Source organism: Triplophysa dalaica, chromosome 15 (genome assembly GCF_015846415.1).
Source record: "Triplophysa dalaica isolate WHDGS20190420 chromosome 15, ASM1584641v1, whole genome shotgun sequence".
Classification (NCBI taxonomy): Eukaryota; Metazoa; Chordata; class Actinopteri; order Cypriniformes; family Nemacheilidae; genus Triplophysa; species Triplophysa dalaica.
In genome coordinates, this window is record NC_079556.1 from 11731970 (window position 1) to 11753978 (window position 22009).

The following is a 22009-nucleotide window of genomic DNA, read 5'->3' on the forward strand; positions in this document are numbered from 1 at the left end:
ATCCTGGAATAAAACAAAGTAAGTAACGATTGAAAAGCTGTGCTCCAGGTTTCGCTCAGAATTCAAGAGGATGATAATGCGTTTCTACTTTCCAAAAGCGGAACTAAGTACGTAATTTCGCTCTGTATCATGCAACAACAGCCATATATAAACTACATGCCTTACAATTAAATTAAGGATTGAGAAGACTGTAAAACATCATGAGTAAACTGTAAGTATAAAATATGAGATTCGATTGTGGTGTTGGGATCTTGGACCCTTGGGAAGATCTGAAGAACTTTTACGATACTAACTTTCATAACGTGATCAGTTTTTAACCATTGCAAATATAGTTGTTTTGGGTGTAATAGGTTAAACTTGCTGTTTGTTTATTTTGTCTGATAGTATAAACGTTTTATGTGTAGGAAACAACTTACAACTTAACGTTAGAGGGTGTTAGTGTGCGTTGTAAGATTTGGCAGATTTAATTGTTACATATGGTGCAGGCACATTATAGTTAAATCATACATGACCATAGTCTTGGACCAGTCAGTGCTGATTAGTGTATGTATTAGACAGGAAAAACACTGTAAAACGTGTGAGAGGTGACGTAATGCCTTTACCTCCAGGAACCGGTTTTTGTTGAAAAACTGGACACGCGTAATTCTTAAGGCGGTGTTTTTCACACTAGCCTCTTCAACGAAGGAGCCTCGATCATAAAAGCTTGATTTCAATCCTGTTTAAAACACGTTTGTTGAACTGTTTTGAATTGAGATTTGCTTATCCTCGGAAAACACATTGAACACCCAGGGTGTTCCTCGTTGACGCCCACATTCCTTCTTAAAGATTAGGCATTCTAATAGTTTACATTATAAATACATCTAGGACCCATCGGCTTTTAAAACCATTACAAAATTCCCTTATGTATTGAGTTGTTGGGCCTTATTCCATTAGGTTCAAAAATTATTCAATTGGCTCCCAGACATTCCACCAATAGATCCTATTAATCTCCAATAAAACAATACAACCCCTTTATAATGTATAATTATACCCATTAGAATTTCTGTGATTGTTTTTAATCAGGTTTTTGGTAGTTGCTTTGCATGAGGAAACAGAAAAAGCTGCTGAAATAAAGGAAAGTCACAAGATCTCTTCTATTTCCTGTGTACAGACAGTTCACACATAGTTTACTATACCATAAACATCAATATTCTGCATGTATGTCTGCAGCCCTTTTACTGCAGTTTTACTACAGGACATATGACGAATAGGCTTTATCTTTTATATTACAGTGAGTGTAAAATTGACTACTGTGATGCTTTACCTTTGTTTATTTTTGTTTTCTAAGCATTTCCACCATTGTGCTATGGCTTCTGTATTTTTTGCAATGAAATCAAGCACTTAGCGTCACTAGTGTGTGTCTTATGGTAAACACATGTTCTTGAAATTATCATACTAGCATCACACCTTTCTTTCTCACACACCCATCTCTCTGTTAACACTGGGTACATTGTGTTTTGGTACACAAGTGTTTTAGATTGCACAGACATTATTACCATTAATAAATGTAACAAATTAGTCAAATATTTTGCGTCTTTTGTCTGTGTTGTCTAAATCAGACACCTTTTTAGTTTTATTTTTAATTTTAACATTTGTAAAAATGTATTTTATTAATATCAATTATTAAATAATAATTGACAACATATCACCTTTCTTGCAAAAAATTTTCTTTTGGTTTTTAAATGTTGACTTAAAGGAATAGTTCACCCAAAAATAAAAGTCCTGCCATTGTCAGCTTTAACACGTTTAGCTAAATAACTTGCATACTGCATTTCTAAAAACAAAAAAGTATCGTATGAAGTTTCCAGCTTCATCATGAGAATATTCATTTTTGGGTGAACTTTCCATTCAAATTCCAGGGGGTAGATTTCCATTGGAATGCTGTGGGCATATTTGCTTGTTTGAGTATAAATGACCTCTTAACTTCGACCCTTCACCTTTGATCCTCAGAACTCAGACTATAGAGTTTAAGACCGGAAGGGAGGCCACTTGGGACACCAGCAAAATGGCAGACATGACTGTAGAGGACATGACGTTGCGCGCCAACCAAGTTACAGATGAGGTATGCTTGTCATCCGTTACCATTGAGTTCTAACAAAAGATAATAATGAATCTTGTTTTTTTTAATCAGATGCTATGTTCTTGGGTCGCAGTTTAACTGCCAACTTATTATTTATGACAGCAAGTTCATGCTGATGTGAAATTGTTGACATCTTTTACAGTGTGTGAATGTAATTTTCTGTCCTGCTGAAATTCTTAATATCTTAAAATCTCTTTTCTTAATCACCTATAACATTGTTTCTCTTTCTCTTCCCTGCTGCCTCGGAAGGGACTGACATGAGACTGTGTGCTGTAAAAAAATATTAGCATGAATGGTTCGCAGCGCTCTTGTGTCACAGCATGGTTGACTGGGGGTAAATTAGAGATTCATGAAACTCCCACCCTTCCATTAAGGCTTCTATTTTTTTATTAAGATGATGAGAATTAGTGTTTGAGCAGGCATGGTGATCAAAAGGGGATTTCTTGGAAGGTCTAATCTAGTGCTGTGTGATATCTGCCTATAGTCACAGTATAGACCTGTTTGCAGGGATTTTGCTTTTTAATTGGCTGGCTGTAGTTTCCCAAAGAGCAGTTTCACAGTCTTGTTGCGATGAAAATATGAGAGAATTAAGGCAGATACTTAATACAAAATTCTCAGATTTAAACTTACGAAGCAGAAGAGATTCAGTGATTCATCTCTTCAATTAAATATTTTCAGTCTGCTTCATATAAAGAGCAGTTTGTTTGAAAAGATTAATCATTTCAGAATCGATAAACGCGAGTAATAAACTTAATTTTGACAAAAGTATTAAAAACATCAAGATATAATTTTAGATATATTGCCCGGCCTTCGATAAAACACTTTCATCTATCCACAATCATGTGACGTCTCGTATGTAAATCTTGTTTTCCTTTGCATCGTTTAAAATCATTACACTGGCATTTCAAATTTCTTCCCTGCCAACTTTTCTTTTTCATTGTGTTTTTTTACACTTTGAATCCATTTCTGAAATGACGGCAAAGAGTCTTGACATTAACCACGCATAGACCTTATGTGTCAAAGAAACACATTGTGTTCTTTGCATTTTGATATTTGCATACCAAACCCAAATTTATGTTCACTAGAATAGATCCTTCATTGTATTTCTAAAGTGATTTGCAAACCTTTAATATTTGTCATTTTTTCAGTCACTTGAAAGCACCAGGCGAATGCTACAGATGGCAGAAGAGGTAAGTGGTCCAGTGAAACCTGAAAACTTATAAATTTAGGATTTAAAAAATCTGTTATGCTCCTAATTCCCCTTTCTTACTTAGAGTTGAACCTAAAGTCTGTGTGTGTTTTCAGAGCCGAGAAACGGGGGTTAAAACAATGGTCATGCTAGATGAGCAAGGAGGTGAGTTACATCTCCTTTAGTATGTCTTCAGAAGTCTTTCTAAGCTTTAAATATTATTTGTTATAAAAAATAAAAAATCTGAAGGGCTATAAGTCTGCGACCCTGGCAGGTGAGATTGTCTCATTTTTTTTATTTCGACTCGCTCAGAGCAACTCAGGCGTGTCGACCAAGGAATGGATCAAATCAATCAAGACATGAGGCAGGCCGAGAAGAACATCACTGATCTCTCCAAATGCTGCGGCTTGTGCGTGTGCCCGTGTGACAGGTTAGTTATTAACTCAACTTCTGGCTTTATTATAGGTTATCAACTCTGTGTATACGAACGGTAATCTGGGAATCTTACACACATGTTGTTTCAGAGTGACGTCCATTGAGAGTGACAACCGGTATAAGCGCACTTGGGGCAAAGGAAACGACAGCTCCAGCACAGGGGAGAAAGAAGGGGGTGTGGTCTCCAGCCAGCCGAACGCCTTTCGTAATGGTCAGGCTGTTTCTGGCGGGTCAGCTGGTGCCTCTGGTCCCTACATCAAAAGGTGAGGGTGAAACGGGGTACAGGCCATCGGCTTCAGTTTTGTGTGAGTTGTTTAGCTGAAGAATTGGGTGTTTTGGAATGTGTAGCATATTCAAGGACATTTGAACGTAATATTTAAGATAATCATGATCACAATGCTGTATACTTTCAAAATAGCTTTGGCCCTTCTTGAAGTGCAGTCATACGGACCTGTGCAGCATCTGTCCTGTGAGTCACTGAATGAGAAAAGCTTACCAGACTTTGAACCTGTGTGGACAAGCTGATTTTTAAACTCTTTATGTTCTGGTTCTTTAAGATCTGGTTCAATGAGCCAAAAGTAGCCTTTGACTCCTTCCTGGTGTTTAAGCTCAAGCTTAAATTTTTTCTCTAAGCCTAAGGCTCTCTGCAATTCGAATGTAGCTTTTTGTAGAAAACACTGTAGAAGGTTCTCAAACCTTTCAGATCAAGTACCACCTTTAATTAAATTAGTTGTTCCAAGTACCACCTGATGACCTCCATAGAAAATCATATGAATAAACACAAAAATTAATAGTAGAGCTGTGAATCTTTATATTTACACCTCGTCTTCAATTCTGACGTAAAGTATTCTTAATAATACAAACACTTTTATTTACCAAATGTTTTCAAACTAAAGAACATGATTTTCAAGTTAGTCAACAGTAATAGTTGACAAAACCCTTTTCTGTAGTTAATCGTAAACAGGGGTCTGTAAATTAGTATTAAGGGGGATTTATTTACAATGTGGGGACTTGCAGAAAGACTACAAACCCATATTAAATACAAACAATCTGGAAGGAATATTTAACATGAAGATCAATAAATATTCGTATACTTAAACATTAAGAGAACAGCTGTAACAACAAATAGAGACTTACACTTTACTGCAGTGGCTTTTATCAAAGCGGCGGCCGCTTCATTGATTTAACCTTGAGTAGAAGTAGACGCATGTTGAATTAGCGGTTTACAGGATTTACTGGTTTAAACAGCGGTTCGAGTTCATAAAAACATGAGAAGCTTAATTTACACACAGCTCATCGGAAGAGAGAGATTGAGAGACTCCAAAGCGTCTGTCTGCTCCCGCTCTGTGTTTGAGATGCCTGTCACGCGCCTTAGTTACATCGACCAAAGATAAATTAAGTAAAATTGCATAAAGGCTGAGGTGTATTTCATATTTATCAATCATGTATTAAACATTTGAAATTGAATTTAAACCACGAAATGTAAATTAATATATAGAGTTTCTAATTGTCTGTCATGTCACGTACTATCAGGGGTCTCTTCAAGTACCACTAGTGGTATGCGTACCACAGTTTGAGAACCACTGCTGTAGAATATAAGATTTGCCATTACTTTGCCGTAAAACAAAGCTAAAACAAGTGAATGTGTGTTTTCAGCTGTTCGGTTAACAACATAATGATGACAGAATGTTCATTTTTGGGTGGACTGTTCTTTTAATGATGTATAATATTTATAATGATTTAAAATATCAACAAGACTGAACTATATCCTCAAGGGAAAGAGTTGGTGACTTTCAATGGTTCTTAGGTAGAATTAGACTGGACCATAGACTGAGATTCAGTCCTGTGCATAGTATTGAAGCTGATTCTATTTTGTGCCATTTTATGTCACATATAAGTATAATTGTAACTTAAATAAACTCCTGGCTATTAAAGACGAGACAACCACATTGACACTTGTGATCTACTTACTTTAAAGTAAAACCTTTTAACATATTGCATATTCTTTACTTCCAGAATCATGCAATGTACCAGTGCCCTCTATTAACATTTTTGCTTTCTCTTAAGAGTCACAAATGATGCTCGAGAAGATGAGATGGAGGACAATCTAGATCAGGTGGGCGGCATCATTGGAAATCTAAAGAATTTGGCATTAGACATGGGAAATGAGATCGAAAAACAGAACAAGACCATTGACTGCATCACTGATAAGGTAAATCTACTCTATCAGATGCCCAGAGGGCTAATGAACTTCATTTATTGATTTGTTTTTTTTTGTCTTTGGTGCATTAAGGCTCTTGAGGCTATTGAGATGATAACTATGAAGCTTTTCATTTCACAGAATATTTGGTTTTACTCTATATTAAATATGTAATACTGTTTAATATTATTTTACAAAAATAATTATTTTACTTTTTCCCAGGCTGATATGAATAAAGCTCGCATTGATGAAGCCAACCAGAGAGCCAACAAACTTCTGTAAAGAAAGGACTGAAACAACCTTGCTCAGAAGTTTGGTTTACACTGCCTTATTACACACATTTTCTGCTTTATTGCAGTGAAGGACTTTGGTTCCTACAATGCCATCTGTGCCTTTAAATTGCAATTTGGAAATAGTTGGATACATGCTTATGTGCACATATAAGATATTTACAAAACCTCATGTACAATCGAGTCATCACCCCTAACATGTGACACAAATATGCTGGAAACACAGAAACGGATCCAATACATTTACTGAGTTTTAATCGTTGCTCTCTCTGGACTTAAGTCAGTGCTGGCTTATTGTGTCACTAATTTCAATGTGTTGCTTAAGACTTGTGAAAGAACCCCTGAATGTTCTTGCATGCTGCCCAAATAGCCTTTGATCTGTGTTCGGGATCTTATGTTATTTTTTTTCTGTTTAACTGTTTATGTGACTGATTATACTCATATTTAATTATCTTAGAATGTTAATGGACCTTGTGAATACAGTTAGTCATGTTCAATGTTTTGGGGAAATATACGGGAGTGTCCTTTTAATTACATCATTTACCATGCTTATATAGCAATAGAACATTCCGTTTTGTATTTCTAATAAAGCAAATACTGTATAATCACTTATATTTGCCCTATGATTTATTTCAGTTGTTTGCAGAGATGTGTGTAGACCTAGGCTTACCAGTAGAGGGTGCTACTACAGTGCTTATTGTTACACATTATGGGGTGGTTTCCCAGACAGGGGTTAAGTCTAATCCCAGACTAACTTCAATGTTAGAGGTTTCTTGATCGAAAAAACTTTTACCGCCATATCTTATAACATACTTTGCGATTGTTTTGTCTCAAGATGCTAAGACGTAAAATTTTAAAGCTTTTATACCTGGTTCAATTTTAAGCCATCTGGTGGTCAGACACATGAAGGGCATTTGCGAAGCATATGCTTTCTGTTGTTCAAGTATTGCTGATTCCAAGTGTCTTTGCTGTGGTGGTTCTAGAAGGAAAAGACAAAAGAGATAAATACCACATCTGATGCAACATTAAAGACAGTGTCAAAAAACACTGATCATATTGTAGTGATTGGCCATTTTTTGGCAAAAATAATAACTTTATAGAAATAATTTAGGTAACAGGACTGCATGTTGAGATCAACCTTTCCCAGTCTTAGCTAAAATATCCTTCAATATACATAAAGGAAAATTAGAAGAAAAACCAAGTTGATGAAACTTTTGATTCTAAATATGACTTGTGAAACATTTTATGGTTTTCAGAGGTGAAAATGGGTTAGGGTATAACAGAACTTAATGAATATGTGTAATATATCCAAGATATGATCATTTTTTTATAAAAAAATTAATCATAGATTGAATATGAAATTACACAAAAATCCAAAAACAAATAAGGTTTTTGAGGGATTAAACCTTTATACTTCATGATAAAGTATAATAATAGAATGTGTGGATTATTTCAGTCTTCTAGGCATCTTTTATTCATGTTTTAAGTCGTATATTTTAAATTAGCTGTAAGGTAAATTTGCAGTGCGCGTTTTCCAATAATAAAATATTTTTAAGGTAATATGTAAGCATTTCTATACACATAGTCGGTGCCAGAGAGGGCCTAGAAGGTGCTTTAGCCTTCTCAAGAAAGACCAAAGCTCCCTCATAGCACCCCTAAATATTTTTATATCAAAAATATAAAGACTGCGTTCTAATGTATAATTTAGTGAATCATTTAAAAAGAATAAATGAAATGTAGAAACATTTACTTCTTACGCGTGCGTAACTTAACGTCACTTGACATGAGTTGCAGCTACGCTGGCGGCGTAATGTCATGACATTAAATAATGTTGGGGTTTCTTGTGCCATGCATGGCGTGAGTTTAAACAGAGGATTTGAACGCAGATATTCATCAAGTCCGGCGATTGCTTTAATGAAAAACAAAACAAGGACTCTCCATTAAAAACACCTCGGATATTTTTCTTTCTTCTGGAACCATAAAGATGCCTTTATGGACCTTTACAAACTTCTGTCTATCCCTGACACTTCCTGTCAAAAGCTTGAGTGAGCTGGAGTTGAGCTTGGGTGTCCATTACGAATATTTTGGGGGTTGGCTGTGTGTGTACCCGACATACTGAACGAGTTGTCCCTCGCACATTTGCATGATTAACTGACCCGCAGAGTCACGAGATCGGATGTGTGTTAAAACCTCGTCCTGTCAGCCACTGGAATGAGTCACTAACACATTTTATTTAGATTTGATGATCATCTCATATTAGTGGCTACTTAAAGGAACTCCGCCTACAGATTGTTGAACGAGCCGCAACCATCCAGACTTTAATCTGTTGTTGCTTATCGGGGGTGGGGAGATTCTACATGGTATGTACTGTATTTAATTTGATTCTCTTATATTGTTTTCTTAATACTTGTTTTTTTTGTATTTTGTGAAGCTGCATTGTTGTGGGCACCTACTTGCCTACTTGATATATTTCACTGTAGTGCCCCGTACCTGCAGGGTGCCTGCACCCTCGAAGTTTGTGCCAAACCTGTCCCTATCTATTCTCTTCACAGGAGCGGAGTGCCTAAGGCGGATCGAGTTTGGCGTGGTGGTGTTCCCCACCAGTGCTGTGTTGTGTGTGTGTGTGTGAGCGTGTGTAACCAGTGTGAGGTGTGGTGTGGCCTAGTGTGTCCCTAGACCCCGCTGTCGGATCTCAGCTCCTGTTCTATTTTTGTTTGGCCTATTTTGAAGGGCTTGTTCTCTCAGGTTGCTTATGGTGGTACTCTTCCATCCTAGTCTTTTCTTTGTTTATATTTCTTTATTTCCAAGTGATTGTGTGTCAGAATCTTTTTAATAAAAGTATATATATTTCTACGCTCACGTCTCCAGCCGCTTCTGAAGTGACCTGTTTGCTTTAAGTTATAAGAATCTTTGTTTTTGTTCCTGGCAAGTATCCAGGGTGGCGTAGTCGCTCCATTTTGTGGTCGATTGGCGTCAGGTCACAAGTGCTTCTTTAATTTCATAAAATGAAAATGTTGGACTGTTCTGCTGGTTTAAGACTCAACATAGTATGGTAACTTTTATTAAATTATGAGAATGTAATTCTGAAGTGTTGAAATAATGTCTATGCAAAATCATTTCTGTTATCGGAGAACTTCTTTAATTTCATAAAATTAAAAAAATTAAAACATAAGCACAAGACCAGTTTTTTACCACTATATATCGACATTGGAGCATCCTAAGAGTAAGTAGACAGAAATACCTTGTTTTTGCTCTTTCACTTTTGTAGTTTTTTTTATTGATTTTAATTTTTGTATAGTTCATTTGATTTTATAGTACAGTAAAATTGTGTGGATTCTTTCTTTAAATACAGTTAAATTGGCTTCTAAACAATTCAATGTTTCGCTAGATTTCTGTTCTAACTAGGTGACTAATGATTTCAACAAGATGAAATAATGATTTTAAAACATTGTTTATATGATTGCAATTTTACACAAGCTTTGACCATGTCAATATGTTACAGAGAAGATTTGGTAAATTCCGTATTTTGGTAAAGATTCGCAGGCTTTACCTTTTATTACTTCAATGTGGATTTTGCACAAACGTGATCCATTTTTTGTTCATAATTGTCATGCATGAATGCTAAATATTTGAGGAAGTTATTTTCTATGGGAAAGTTCTGACTGTGGTAAACTATCATCAACTTAATAACTTCTTTATTTTTCTTAGAGTTCTGAACATAGCGGCAGAGTTAAAATCCAGCAGGATGGAGCAAATCTCAGAACAAATCAACAGAGTAACAGATGAGGTATTGTTTTTTATTTGTTTCCTACTGTTTCATTTTAACTTGTTTACTGTAGATGGTGTTGTCAACTTCCAGCAAAACTCATAGTGAACGAACATTTCCTCACAGAGAATAGAAAGCGAAGGAAAGAGAAGACTGCTTTCACTATGAGTGTAATATATAAAGAATTATAAAACCAGAGCTTAATTTATGTTATTATACTTAGTCCTTTCACATTGTCATTGAATGGAAATTTGACATTAACACAGGTACACCTTCATGGGTTTGACTCTTATGCTTTTTTCCATCCCATTTTTCACCCACCTAATGATTTTCTATTTTCTCCATAACCCATGAGGGTGGCCTTAGGGGAAAATAATCACAGCCCCATTGCCTTCAAGAGCTGAGATGCATTTTGATGAACTAACTGAACTATTCTGTCTTTATCCAGTCTATTGAGAGTACTAGGCGGATGCGACAGATGGCAGGAGAGGTATTAGAAGTCTTTTTTAATTTGTAACTCATAAATCCAAAGTGTTTCTTAAAGCAAGTTATGTTCACTGTTGTTACGTGACATGTACAGTATTTAAAACTACAGTTTCTTTATCGGCCATTTTTGTCTTGTGAAGCTGAATATAAAATACATGTATATTATTCACAGAGCCATGAGAAGGGGAAAGAAACAATGATCATGTTGGATAACCAAGGAAGTGAGTCCACTCCAGTCCTGATGATTCATATCATCTTTGTACCATCAGCTAGTGGCCTTTTCACACCCTATATACAAAAGTGAAAACTATAGGAAATCTATGTGAGACATTTGGGCATATTAGTGAAATCTCATAATCCCTTTTTCTCAGAACAGCTGAGTAATGCAGAAGTGAATGTGGATGAGATGATGGGAAACGTGAAAAGAGCCGAGAGGAATCTGAATGAGTTGTCCAAATGCTGCTGGTGTTTGTGCTCATGTAACAGGTTGGCTGTTATAAAAACAAAACTTTTATATGTTTTAACAGCTAATGAATGCATCATAAAAATTATTGTGCACTATTTTCTCTCCTGTAGAATTAGCTCTATAGAGAATGACCAGAGATATACAAAGGTTTGGGGCACAGAGGAAAGAGATGCAAATATGGTATCCAGTCAAGTAACTGCTGTACGCAAAGTAGGTGGGGTCACTGTTCAGTCAACAGCCTCTTCAGGCACCTACATCAAGAGGTAAAAACAAACATTGAGATGTTCAATGTAGTCCAGTGTGAACCTAATAGATTGCTGTATGTTTCTGAAAGAAAAACAAATGATGCTCAAGAAAAAGAGATTGAGGAGAATATAGAGCAGGTCAACAGCATCATTGTGGATCTGAAGGATATGGCCATGGAAATGAACAATGAGCTCGACAAACAGAACAAAACCATCGCCCGCATCACTGAGAAGGTAAAGCTACTGTATTAATGATGACCAGAAATTCATCAAGATCCAAAAATGTAAAGGCTCTACAGATTTATAGATTATTGAGAGCTTGGTGGATGGAGAACTATTTAAACACTTAAATTTAGATAAATATTGATTTGTTCCTATCCTTTGTAACCACTGCCGTTTTATTTTTTAGGTTGAAATAACTGCAGATCACGTTGATGGCGCTACAAAGAAAGCCAAAAAAATTATTAAGGAATAGGAATTAAGGAACTAGATATGGAACAGAGTCAGACCAGTGTTGTTAAGGTGTGGAATGAAGTTATAACAATAATAAAAGCAATTTACGAAATATTTTTTACTAGCAAAATAATTTTAATGATTAACAAAATGAAGCATATTTAGGGGGTTTCTGTATTTTTTTGTATTGACATTTTGTTTAAAAATGGAGACCTGGTTTTACCAGCAGATGGTGCTGTGACAGATACTGATTGCGATTTGAGAAATTCGTGAGGTGCATCTCTCTGTATACATTGTATTTTTTTTAAATCTGATGATATTAAAGCAAACTAATTTTAGTCATATATCTAGCTAGGCTGTATTATTTTTTATTCAGTTTTTTTATTATTTGTAATGAAGCAAACGTAATCAGTTATTTTTGTCCTGTGATTTAATCATGTGTCTGCAGAGAAATGTAGGCTACAGACCTAACAGTAGATGGTACTGCTACATTACTTATTTTAATACATTTATATTTTAATATAGTTAGATGTTGTGTTAAAAGCTTAAAAACTTGATTCAATTTACTGTCATCTGGTGGTAAGCCCTGTGGTTAGTGCGACCCGAGTTTGAGTCCAGTGGTCCTTTCCAGATCCCATTCCCTCTCTCACACACTTCGTTTCCTGTCCTGTAACTGTACTGTTAATAAAGGCAAAACCCCCCAAAATACACTACATTATAATTTATATTATAGCTCCTAGTAAAATATGTTAAATACCAAGATCGTAAAAGTTCCCACAAACATGGGCAGATAGAAGTTGAGCAGCTGTACCAAGGTAAACTGAGCAATGCTTCTCCCATAGGCGTAAATCCCGGGGGGGACGGAGGGGACATGTCCCCCTCTATCCGAGAGTTGTCCCCCCCCTCGATCAATTAAATTCTTTACTGTCATAAGTTAATCTAATCTAATTGCGTAATTAGTAGAAAATATAAAAGCAAAAATGCGTTTTAAATTTAGAAACTGTTGAGTTCCCCCTCCCCTGCCTCTCACAATGGTTTGGCCCAATGCCTGCTCTCCACGTTCATATCACCTGCGCATTGCAAAACACATTCAAGTCATTTATGCGGCTCAGTTCATCAGTGGTTGTTGAACTCCAGTAAGAAGGATATTTTATTCACTTTAAATGAAGTGATTCTCTTTAATGTAGTTGATGCTGATTCATTAATAAATTAGTTGTTTCAGAAAATGCTGATTAACGATGCTTTTTCCATGAATCTGCTATGTTAGCGATTCAAACGTAACTTAGCTAGTTAACATTAGCTTGTTACATAGGACTTCACACACTGCAACTAACACGCCGAAGCCGTTTCGCATTCATTGTTATATTTTAAGCGACCTTGCATGTTGTGAACATTAACCGCAACACTAAGCCACCGATCCCGCCATTCAGGTCCCGTGTCACACACAGCCGCGAACATACCGGTTACAGTTTTGTGACGTTGGCACTATATCTAGCGTCCACAAAAGGTGCTCAGCTTTCATTCAGATGGAGTGGATCGTTTTCTCAGCATCTATTGTGTGCAGTATGTGCGCGGCGGATAAACTAAACATTCAGTTTACTGAAACTCGGGCGATTCATCATCGAGTATAACACAGAATTTAAGTTTGTTTGGGTACACGAACATGAACAAAGTTTGTTGGCGGAGCCAGCTGAAAGTAACAACCACTCTATGATGTCGATGTACGTTTACTTTGTCAAACAATGTTGCAGTAAAATAAGGATAACATTTTAAAAGTGTTTAAAAAGAGAATCAATGTCAACATGTAGTATCATGGGTAGTTCCTGTCTTCACAACAAAGACAAAACATATATATAAATGGAAAAAAGCTTTATTGTTCACAATTTCAATTCAGTTATAATATGACTGCAAGTCTGCATGAAACACCTATAAACCTAATGCATATTGTCGCTTTGTGTCGTAGTAAGTACAATTTTGACTGTGTTATTTGTGTCCCCTTCAAAAATTGCTCTTGAGAAATTTTATATGTATTGTCCCCCCTACTATTAAAAGAGATTTACGCCCATGCTCCCTTGTATTTTGGTATATATGCTACTTGTAATAGGTTGGACAAGCCAGGACAGGCCCTATCTGGTTTTGTGACACAAAGGAACTTGACATGTATAAATAAATAAAATATATGTAAACGCCCAGAACTTTGAAGGATCCTGAGAATGTAGGCAGACACATCTTGTTCTTTTTCATTTTACTTTACTTTTGTAGGATCCTGAGTGTAAGTAGGCAGATACATCTTGTTATTTACCATTTTTTTTGTAATTTATTAAAACAAAAATATTTTTAAATGATTTAATTCAAAAGTTACTTGCCATGGTATGTTCTTTGTCTTTAACACAACTAAACAGATTTCTGAATATTTGAATGTTTCTTAAAATTCCTTTAGTAACAGCACGAAAACATGATCCTTTTTGTTTATAATTGTCTTGCGTGAATGCTTGCTACTGTAAATATGTGACGAAGTGATTTTCCATGGGAAAGTTTCAATTGTGGATTGTCTAATCTCTGTTTATACTATCTGTGTCAATTTAAAAGTAACTTTTGACTTTTCTCAGTGACAGCAGATTTCAAATCCAACTGGATGGAAGACATGTCAGAACAGGACGTGGAAATTAAAATGAACAAAGTAACAAACAAGGTTTGTGTTTCCTCTTTGACCATCAGGATGTACAAAAGTGTCACGAATAGATTGGCAGAATATTTGAATAACCATAAACAGAAACTGAAAACCACAATGGGGAAAAACAGGAACTATAAATAAATAACACAAAAATAAACACTTCCTACGAGAGGGAACAAACTGAGGTATAGAAAATAAACAAAAGCCAAACATTTCTTCAAAAGAAGGTGGAACACGTAAGGAACAAAGCTTATATAGGTGAACAATGCTAATATATATATATATATATATATATATATAAAGTAAACTACCATAAGCACGAAACGACATGAATAGTGACGACAATCCGACAAGGAACAAATAGAGAGATTTAGATAGAGATTTAGATAAAAGAGATTTAAATAGGGAACAACTAATGAGGGATAATAATAAAAGGGAGGTGACCGAAAGGTGACGGAGATAAAACACCAAGTTAGTGATTATGCTGACAGACATGACGCAAAGTAACGACGAAAGCCACGCGTCTCCACACAAAACAACCGCAGGACATGGTTCTGTCCCGACCCTGTCCAGAGAGTTAGAGAACTCGATAACAGGAAGGACAGAGTCCTGACACAAAAGAATGGAATATGTCTTACTTAGTATTTTACTTTGATTTGTCTAATCAAACGTTGGTTTGAACCCCCAAAAAACAACTGCAAATGTTCTATCGGAGAAACCAAAGTGATAACAAGAAACATCTTAAATAGTCATCATACGTATAGGGAGAAGATTATTTTATGTTAGATTATGCTTTGTACTTTTACTTTGTCATATAATTTATTAGAAATAGTCATTTCAGTGTCATTGTAATTTGTTTTGTCCCTTTGGGTTCATGGGCAGAGGTACATTATTAAGTTACAATAACATTGGACTAACTGCATTTTTTTAGTCTCTTGATAGCACCAGGCAGATGCTACAGATGCTGGAACAGGTAAATTTATCCAATTAAAACCAATTATGTTTACAGTTCTTTAACATGTAAAGTAATTAGAAGTATGTTTACAGAGCCAGGGGAATGGAAAAACAACAATGAGCATGCTGGATAAGCAAGGACGTGAGTTACAATCCACCTGATTTATGATGTCTACTTCATACTTCAAATCTACATCAACGGAAAGCCTTTTTACACCCTAAACAATAGGGAAAATCTATCAAGATGTTTTTACATTTACATTTAGAGATTTAGCAGAAGCTTTCATCCAAAGCGATTTACAGATGAGGTAAAAAATAGAAGCGACTGGAAAAACATACGGACAACAAGATGCATAAGGGCAGTAAAAACTGGTCTCAAATAGCCCAGCACAGTATACAAAGTTAAGTTTTTTTTTTTATTTATAAAACGTATAGTTTAAATAATCATTCAGGTGTTTGCGTAGCCAAATGTAGAACAGATCCAGAGAAGTTACGTGAGAGTGATTTTTTTTCCTTTTTGGGATGGCACCACAAGATGTTATTCGTTTGCAAAGCGCAGGGATCTGGAAGGTACATAAGTCTGTATTAGCAAGTGAAGATATGAAGGTGCCGAACCAGTGGTGGTCTTGTAGGCCAAGAGCAGAGCTTTGAATTTGATGCAAGCCACCATAATCCAATGTAACCTAATGAAGAGAGGAGTGATGGGTTCGTTGAAGACCACTTTTGCCGCTGCATTATGGATCATCTGTAGAGGTTTGGTTGTGCAAGATGGGAGTCCAGCCAGTAATGCATTGCAATAGTCTGGTCAGGATAAAAGCCTGGACTAGAACTTGCATTGCATGATTGGACAGGAAATGTCTTATTTTCCTAATGTTGTAGAGGACCAGCTGGTGCTGGCAACATGATCTGTGAAGTTTAGCTAATCATCAATTATAACTCCCAGGTTTCTGGCCATTGTGGAAGGTGTAATGGTTGATGAGCAAGTTGAATGGAGATGCACTTATACAGTATATTAAGGGGAAACTTATATAGTGAAATCTTTTGGTCTCAGAACAGCTGGGGAATACAGAAGTGAATATGGATGGGATCATGGAAAACGTGAAAACAGCCGAGAGGAATCTGAATGAGTTGTCCAAATGCTGCGGCTGGTGTTTGTGCCCATGTAACAGGTTGGCTATTATAAAGAAAAACTAACTTACTATGACATCTAATGACTGCACCAGCTACACATAACCACAGCTACATCAATTATACAGGTTTTGTAGAAACATATTTGACTGAAGAATAGTGCGGTTGACCAGAGCCAAGTATTTTAGAGTGCTCGGTTATAAATTGTTACATTTATTAAAAAAATATATTTCCTTTGTACAACCCTATTGTATACATAATACATTGTACTAAAAAAAGTTGAACAATTCTTAATTAAAAGTGAATTAAATAAAATGTTGTATGACATAGTGTGGTTTGTGACATTGCCTTAAGTAATTGTATTTGTAGTACATTCCATGTTTAGCTTGTATTTCTGAACTATTTCTCTCTTAGACAGAAGTCAATTAAAACCAACCAGAGATATAAGCAGGTTAGAGGCACAGAGAAAAGCGATGAGGGTGTGGTCTCTAGCCAGGTGACACGGGGAAACACACAAAGGGTCACTGTTCAGTCAACAGCCTCTTCAGGCACTTATATCAAGAGGTAATGCCAAAAAACAAACATTTAAATTCAGTAGTCAAGTGTGACTGAGACTTGTTGTCCTCTTAAGTCATTTGACAGTCCACCCTGAATTTTTGAAATATGAAAATAAAATTCACTAGCAGGTGTTTTGAGTTTTTAGATCCATACAATGCTGATTAGTATATACACATAGCCTTACCTAAAAGATTTGTAAAGACTTAAAAAATGTATGCCTTTTTGATTTTATTAAAGAATCACAAATGATGCTCAAGAAAAAGAGATAGAGGAGAATCTACAGCAGGTGGGCAGCATTATTGGCAATCTGAAGAACATGGCCATTGACATAAATAATGAGCTCGACACACAGAACAAGACCATTGACAGCATCACTGACAAGGTAAAGTTACTGTATTAATATCTGAAGAATGATTATAAAAAATACTATAAAAAAATGTATTTTTTATATCATATCTGATTTGTCAAAGTCAGAAAGTTTTGAGAGTTGAGTGTATTATGAAAGAACTATTAAAATATAAAAATATGTACTAGACATTTGTTTGCTTCTTGATGTTGTGCTTATTTTCTCATTAAAATTATTATTGGTTTATTCCTAATTTTGCCTTTTTGCTTTTTAGGTTGAAAAATCTACAGATCGTGTTGAGGCTGCTACAAAGAAAGCCAAAAAAATCATTAAGGAATAGAAAAGGCCAATACCAGTATTTCTTAGGAGTTGGATGGAATAACACCATTAATGAAAATGATTTACTAAATCTTTCAAAAAAAAATAATTTAAATCAATTTAGTGATTAACAAAATAAAGCGCCATCTCTTCAGGTTTCTGTGTTTGTGTACTGTAGCTTCTTTTAAATTTTCTGTAAAAATGGAGACCTGAGCTAACCAGCAGATGGGGGTGTTAGACAGTTCTAACCCCAAAAAAGCGATTTCTAAAATGAAGGATAAGAATGGGGATTCAAGGTGTGTTCTTATCTTTATAGACAGTCAAAATCAATAATATGTGTGCAAACCAAAGCCATGTTAAAGAGTAAATACCCTACTTTGGTTTATGGACTGTCCAATAACAAGTTTACGTATACAGGCCTATATGGTGTTAAAACACTTTCATTTTCTAATAATAGGCAGTTATTATTACCTTGCCTCATGACTGACTCTCAGAATCTGAAAAGATTCGTTTGGCGATTCATCTGTCTAATCCCCGCCTACTCTGATCTGATTGGTCAGATGGTCTAGTGTGCTGTGATTGCTCTACAGCATGCAGCGTCGCAAATGGAATTGTAGGCAGTCATTACATGGAAGCTTTGTTCCCTATAAAAAGCTACCCTCGATGCTGCGTTTCGAACGTTATGGGAGAACAGTCTTTGTTCGACCGGTTGTGAAGCACGTGTGTAAAACACTTCATTTTTTTGGCTTTAAATAACCTCTGCAAGTGACGTAACTAATTACACCAGCACCTGCAGGTTATAAATGGCGCAAATATGTCTTCAGGTTTCTTTGTCTTCAAGGGCTGCTTTGTGTTGAATGTGTGTGTGTTACTTGCAATATATTGAAGTAGTTCGGAGTTTGAATACTAGAGTAACCACAATGCATAGACTTGATTTAGCGAGGCCATGGGAAACAGAGGCCATTTCTCCTGTGCGCACAACGTCCTCGCGTCCGCTACCGAAGCGTTTCCTCGGGCATTCCTCTTATGACACGAAAGTGCTTGACGAGCTTCTTGGGGCAGTGACTGGCCGCACGAACAAGAGACACCCAAAGCTAGATGAAAGATACCCATCGGGAGGCTGAGGGGAGGAGCATCAAGGACAGAGGACATGGACCGGGCGTTCCTCCTTGATGCCCCGATCTCTGCTGGACGAAGGGGCCATAGAACTTGTTCCCTATCAGACAGAGTCAGGCTATTACAGCCGGTACTTTTTTGTTCCCAAGAAGGATGGGGGGTTGCATCCAATTCTAGATCTTCGCAGATTGAACCGCCACCTAAAGACGCTAATGATCAAATGTAGACAATCAAGATGATTGTGTCTCAAAGTAAGTGTCACGACTGGTTTGTGACGATCGATCTGAAAGACGCATACTTTCACATAGAGATCTTGCCACAACACATAAGATTCCTGAGGTTTGCTTTTGGGGGCAAAACGTATCAGTATCGGGTTCTTCCGTGCGGCCTAGCCTTGTCACCCCGCACCTACACAAAATGCATGGTTGCATCTCTGGCTCCTCTGCGACTTCGGGGCATCTGCATTTTGAATTACATAGATGACTGGCTGATTTTAGCTCAGTCTCGAGAGCTAGCGCTTCGACATCTGGATGTTGCCTAGCTCATCTCAAAGCTCTCGGATTAAGACTGAACGTCAAAAAGAGCAATCTTTCCCCCATGCAGAACACAACGTGTCTCGGGGTTACACGGGTCTCGATCGTGATGCAGGCACAGCTGTCTCCGGAACGTATTGATTCCATCCAGAGCACCCTGAGGAGCATCAACAATGTCACATTGGGTGAGGGATGCTATTGCTCTCACCTATGAGAGGCGTTTTCAAGCTTCAACTCTAGGACTCCGAGTTCATTCAACAAGGGGGGTTTCATCTTCCATGGCCTTAGCAAGAGGTGTCCCCTTGGTCAATTATGTGAAGAAGTGCTCTTAATCCATGGTTGTGTCCGTCTCATCTAGCTATTTTCCCTATGTCGTTCAGCCGTAAACATTCCTGAGGTAAATAACATTATAAAAAATAACTTCTGCAGCATACCACGTTTACATTAGTTTGTGTAATAATAGCTAAATGGATGAATCCTTACAGGCATATAAAAACTATTTTTTAATTGCACAATGAAATATCAATACAGATAAATACATTCATCCTCTCGAGTGTGTAGCCTAAATAATAACAATGCTACAAAAAGTAAAATAACATATTTACGTGAAGCAAACCACAGTATTAACTGTAATTAAATAAACTTTCACAATGAACTAAAGGCATACGAAAACTATTTTGTTGTTTTTCTCACTCGCTTGCGTGGCACGCAATGGCAGTTAGGGGATTCACTTCCGGCGTGATGTATCGATGTTCCCTGACTCCCTACGCCATTCGCAGTGTCCTTCGAACTGAACACGTTCGCTCACTTTGGATTGGAATCTCACTAAAGATGGCGGAATACCCTGTGAAGTCCACTTCGCAGTTCACTTACGCCCAAACCGAACGCACCTGGAGTGACGGAAATCTGACCCGGAACTGAAATTATATCGACAGACGACTCGTCCAGGTGAAGAGTCGACTCCTTCATTCGCAAGCCAATAACTTTGTTTGTTCGGCTTTACAACTTGCCAGACTGCTTACATTCACACACAGCAACACACTGCATGAAATGTAATTTTATGGACATTGAGTTATTCTTTAAAGGTTTTTGAAAGTAGGCCCAGACTTCAGGGCAGGCCAACGTTACTTGTACCATTTTTATGTTAGCCTACCATTTTTCTAGCCTTATTCTGTGTTTCTGAGATTAAAATCTAAAATGTATGAAGACTTTAAACCTCACAAACATTTTGCTGGATCTTAAAGTACCCCTGTTTTCACTGCTTGTTTTTTATAGTGATCTACTTTGCTCAACCACATAATTTTCTGTGGCTTATCGATGTAATTTTTCTTCTCGTATGACAATACATCAAGCAGTTCAGGTTTAGCTCCCTCATAGATTTGTTTGCAGTCTATTGAAACAAATACAAATGCAGAGCTCAATACAGAACATATGTAAGGATTTATAAACATGCAAAAGTTATTAAGGATGAATACACAGGCAGGGATGTATAATAATTATCGCTCATATCGGTCGATAAATGGTCATATTTTATGTTATAGGTATCGGTCGATAATAAAATTTAGTCCGATATATTATTTTACATTTATTATAACTGATAAATTATGAATAATAATGAGCATGCTGCTCACAGTTAAAATCCTATCTCTCTGTCCAGCCGGCCTTCCGTCCGGCCGCCAGAGAGCGCTGCCGAGCCAGTTTTCAGTCCATGTGTCAGCCGGCAATTTCCCCAGTTTTTCCCATTGGACTCTTGTGCTCCCTCCCCTCGGACTCTTGTGCTTCCCTTCCTTGGACTCTTGTTACCCCCCAATGTGTTATCAGTGCTGTTTTACCTTGTTCCTCTTTTTTTTTGTCTAGTCAGAGTCTGTCTTGTCTTGTTTGTGCCTTGAGGAGCATCAGGTTGCTGCTCCTTAAGGCGGGGGTTCTGTCATGATTCCGCCTCACCTTGTCGGGTATTTCTTGGTCTAGAGGTGGAATCATACAGGATCCTTTGTTTTGTGGGAAAGAGACTATTTTGGCACCTATTTGTCGCCATACTCTCTCTCTCCGGTCTTGTCATTGTTCCTGCCCTCCTGTTTCCTAGTTGTGTTAATTGGTTTATCCCCTGCACCTGTCCCCTCTTGATTTGGTTCCCTTTATATTGACCTCGTGTCTCTTGTCTTATGCTGGTTCATTGTATGTCTCTTGTGTGCGCCATGTGGATGAGTTCTTGTTTCCTGGAGTTATGTTAGTCAAATTTAATGTCAAGTCCTGTTATGAGTCTAGTTAGTCCATGTTCCTATTGTCATGTTTTATGTTACCTCCTCGTGGGTGTTTGTTTTGTATTTTATTATTTAAGTCTTACCTCCCTGTCTGCACCTGGGTCCTCTGTCTCTCACCTCACACACCCTGTGGGTTCATGACACTGTATAACTCTGAATGCGTTCAACTGAAAAAAAATATTTATATACACCTAAGATGGCATTAGGGTAAGTAAAATGGGATCATTTTAACTTCCAGTGAACCATGCCTTTAACACATCTTTACACTGGGTGTTAAAAAAAATGACCGGGCCCCTTAGTATCCACAGATGACCCTGAACCTACTGTATATAGCCTACTGTATGCAATCGTACTGCATTTGCCTAGAAAATTTCTACTCCTACTTAAAGTCCCTAACAGTAGTGTCAGATAAAGCTGTCCTTTAGAATAGAATATACATACCACAGAATCCAGTGAACCATGCACAGACTAA

At 37.0% G+C, this 22009-nt stretch overlaps 2 protein-coding genes across 3 annotated transcripts; both read left to right on the forward strand.

Moving 5' to 3' along the window:
- Window positions 1-28: 28 nt before the first annotated feature.
- On the forward strand, window positions 29-17687 carry snap23.1 (synaptosome associated protein 23.1). Its single transcript, XM_056767672.1, has 21 exons — window positions 29-211; window positions 1990-2101; window positions 3268-3309; window positions 3425-3473; window positions 3621-3738; window positions 3833-4006; window positions 5811-5955; window positions 6166-6221; window positions 9942-10020; window positions 10658-10706; window positions 10857-10971; window positions 11062-11214; window positions 11286-11430; window positions 12755-12785; window positions 14259-14341; window positions 15255-15296; window positions 15371-15419; window positions 16329-16446; window positions 16820-16969; window positions 17201-17345; window positions 17584-17687. The coding sequence occupies exons 1-21, from the start codon at window positions 201-203 to the stop codon at window positions 17647-17649; spliced, it is 1932 nt and encodes a 643-aa protein (XP_056623650.1). The 5' UTR covers window positions 29-200; the 3' UTR covers window positions 17650-17687.
- Window positions 8282-12468, forward strand: LOC130436635 (synaptosomal-associated protein 23-like). 2 transcript variants are annotated; one of them, XM_056767476.1, is made up of 8 exons: window positions 8282-8593; window positions 9942-10020; window positions 10448-10489; window positions 10658-10706; window positions 10857-10971; window positions 11062-11214; window positions 11286-11430; window positions 11606-12468. In XM_056767476.1, the coding sequence occupies exons 2-8, from the start codon at window positions 9979-9981 to the stop codon at window positions 11669-11671; spliced, it is 612 nt and encodes a 203-aa protein (XP_056623454.1). In that variant the 5' UTR covers window positions 8282-8593; window positions 9942-9978; the 3' UTR covers window positions 11672-12468. The 2 variants fall into 2 exon arrangements, with proteins under 2 accessions (XP_056623454.1, XP_056623455.1); XM_056767477.1 differs by lacking the exon at window positions 8282-8593 and having other exon boundaries at window positions 9964-10020; window positions 10366-10489.
- Window positions 17688-22009: the final 4322 nt, after the last annotated feature.

What these genes read in the sequence shown, in the direction of transcription:
- snap23.1 (XM_056767672.1), top strand. An exon ending in TCAGGCACCTACATCAAGAG is followed by an intron (nt 11,215 to 11,285) that starts GTAAAAACAAAC and finishes TGTTTCTGAAAG; the next exon opens with AAAAACAAATGATGCTCAAG. An exon ending in CATGCTGGATAAGCAAGGAC is followed by an intron (nt 15,420 to 16,328) that starts GTGAGTTACAAT and finishes TTTTGGTCTCAG; the next exon opens with AACAGCTGGGGAATACAGAA.
- LOC130436635 (XM_056767476.1), top strand. Translation starts at nt 9,979, where the DNA reads ATGGAGCAAATCTCAGAACAAATCAACAGAGTAACAGATGAG. An exon ending in TGTTTGTGCTCATGTAACAG is followed by an intron (nt 10,972 to 11,061) that starts GTTGGCTGTTAT and finishes TCTCTCCTGTAG; the next exon opens with AATTAGCTCTATAGAGAATG. An exon ending in TCAGGCACCTACATCAAGAG is followed by an intron (nt 11,215 to 11,285) that starts GTAAAAACAAAC and finishes TGTTTCTGAAAG; the next exon opens with AAAAACAAATGATGCTCAAG.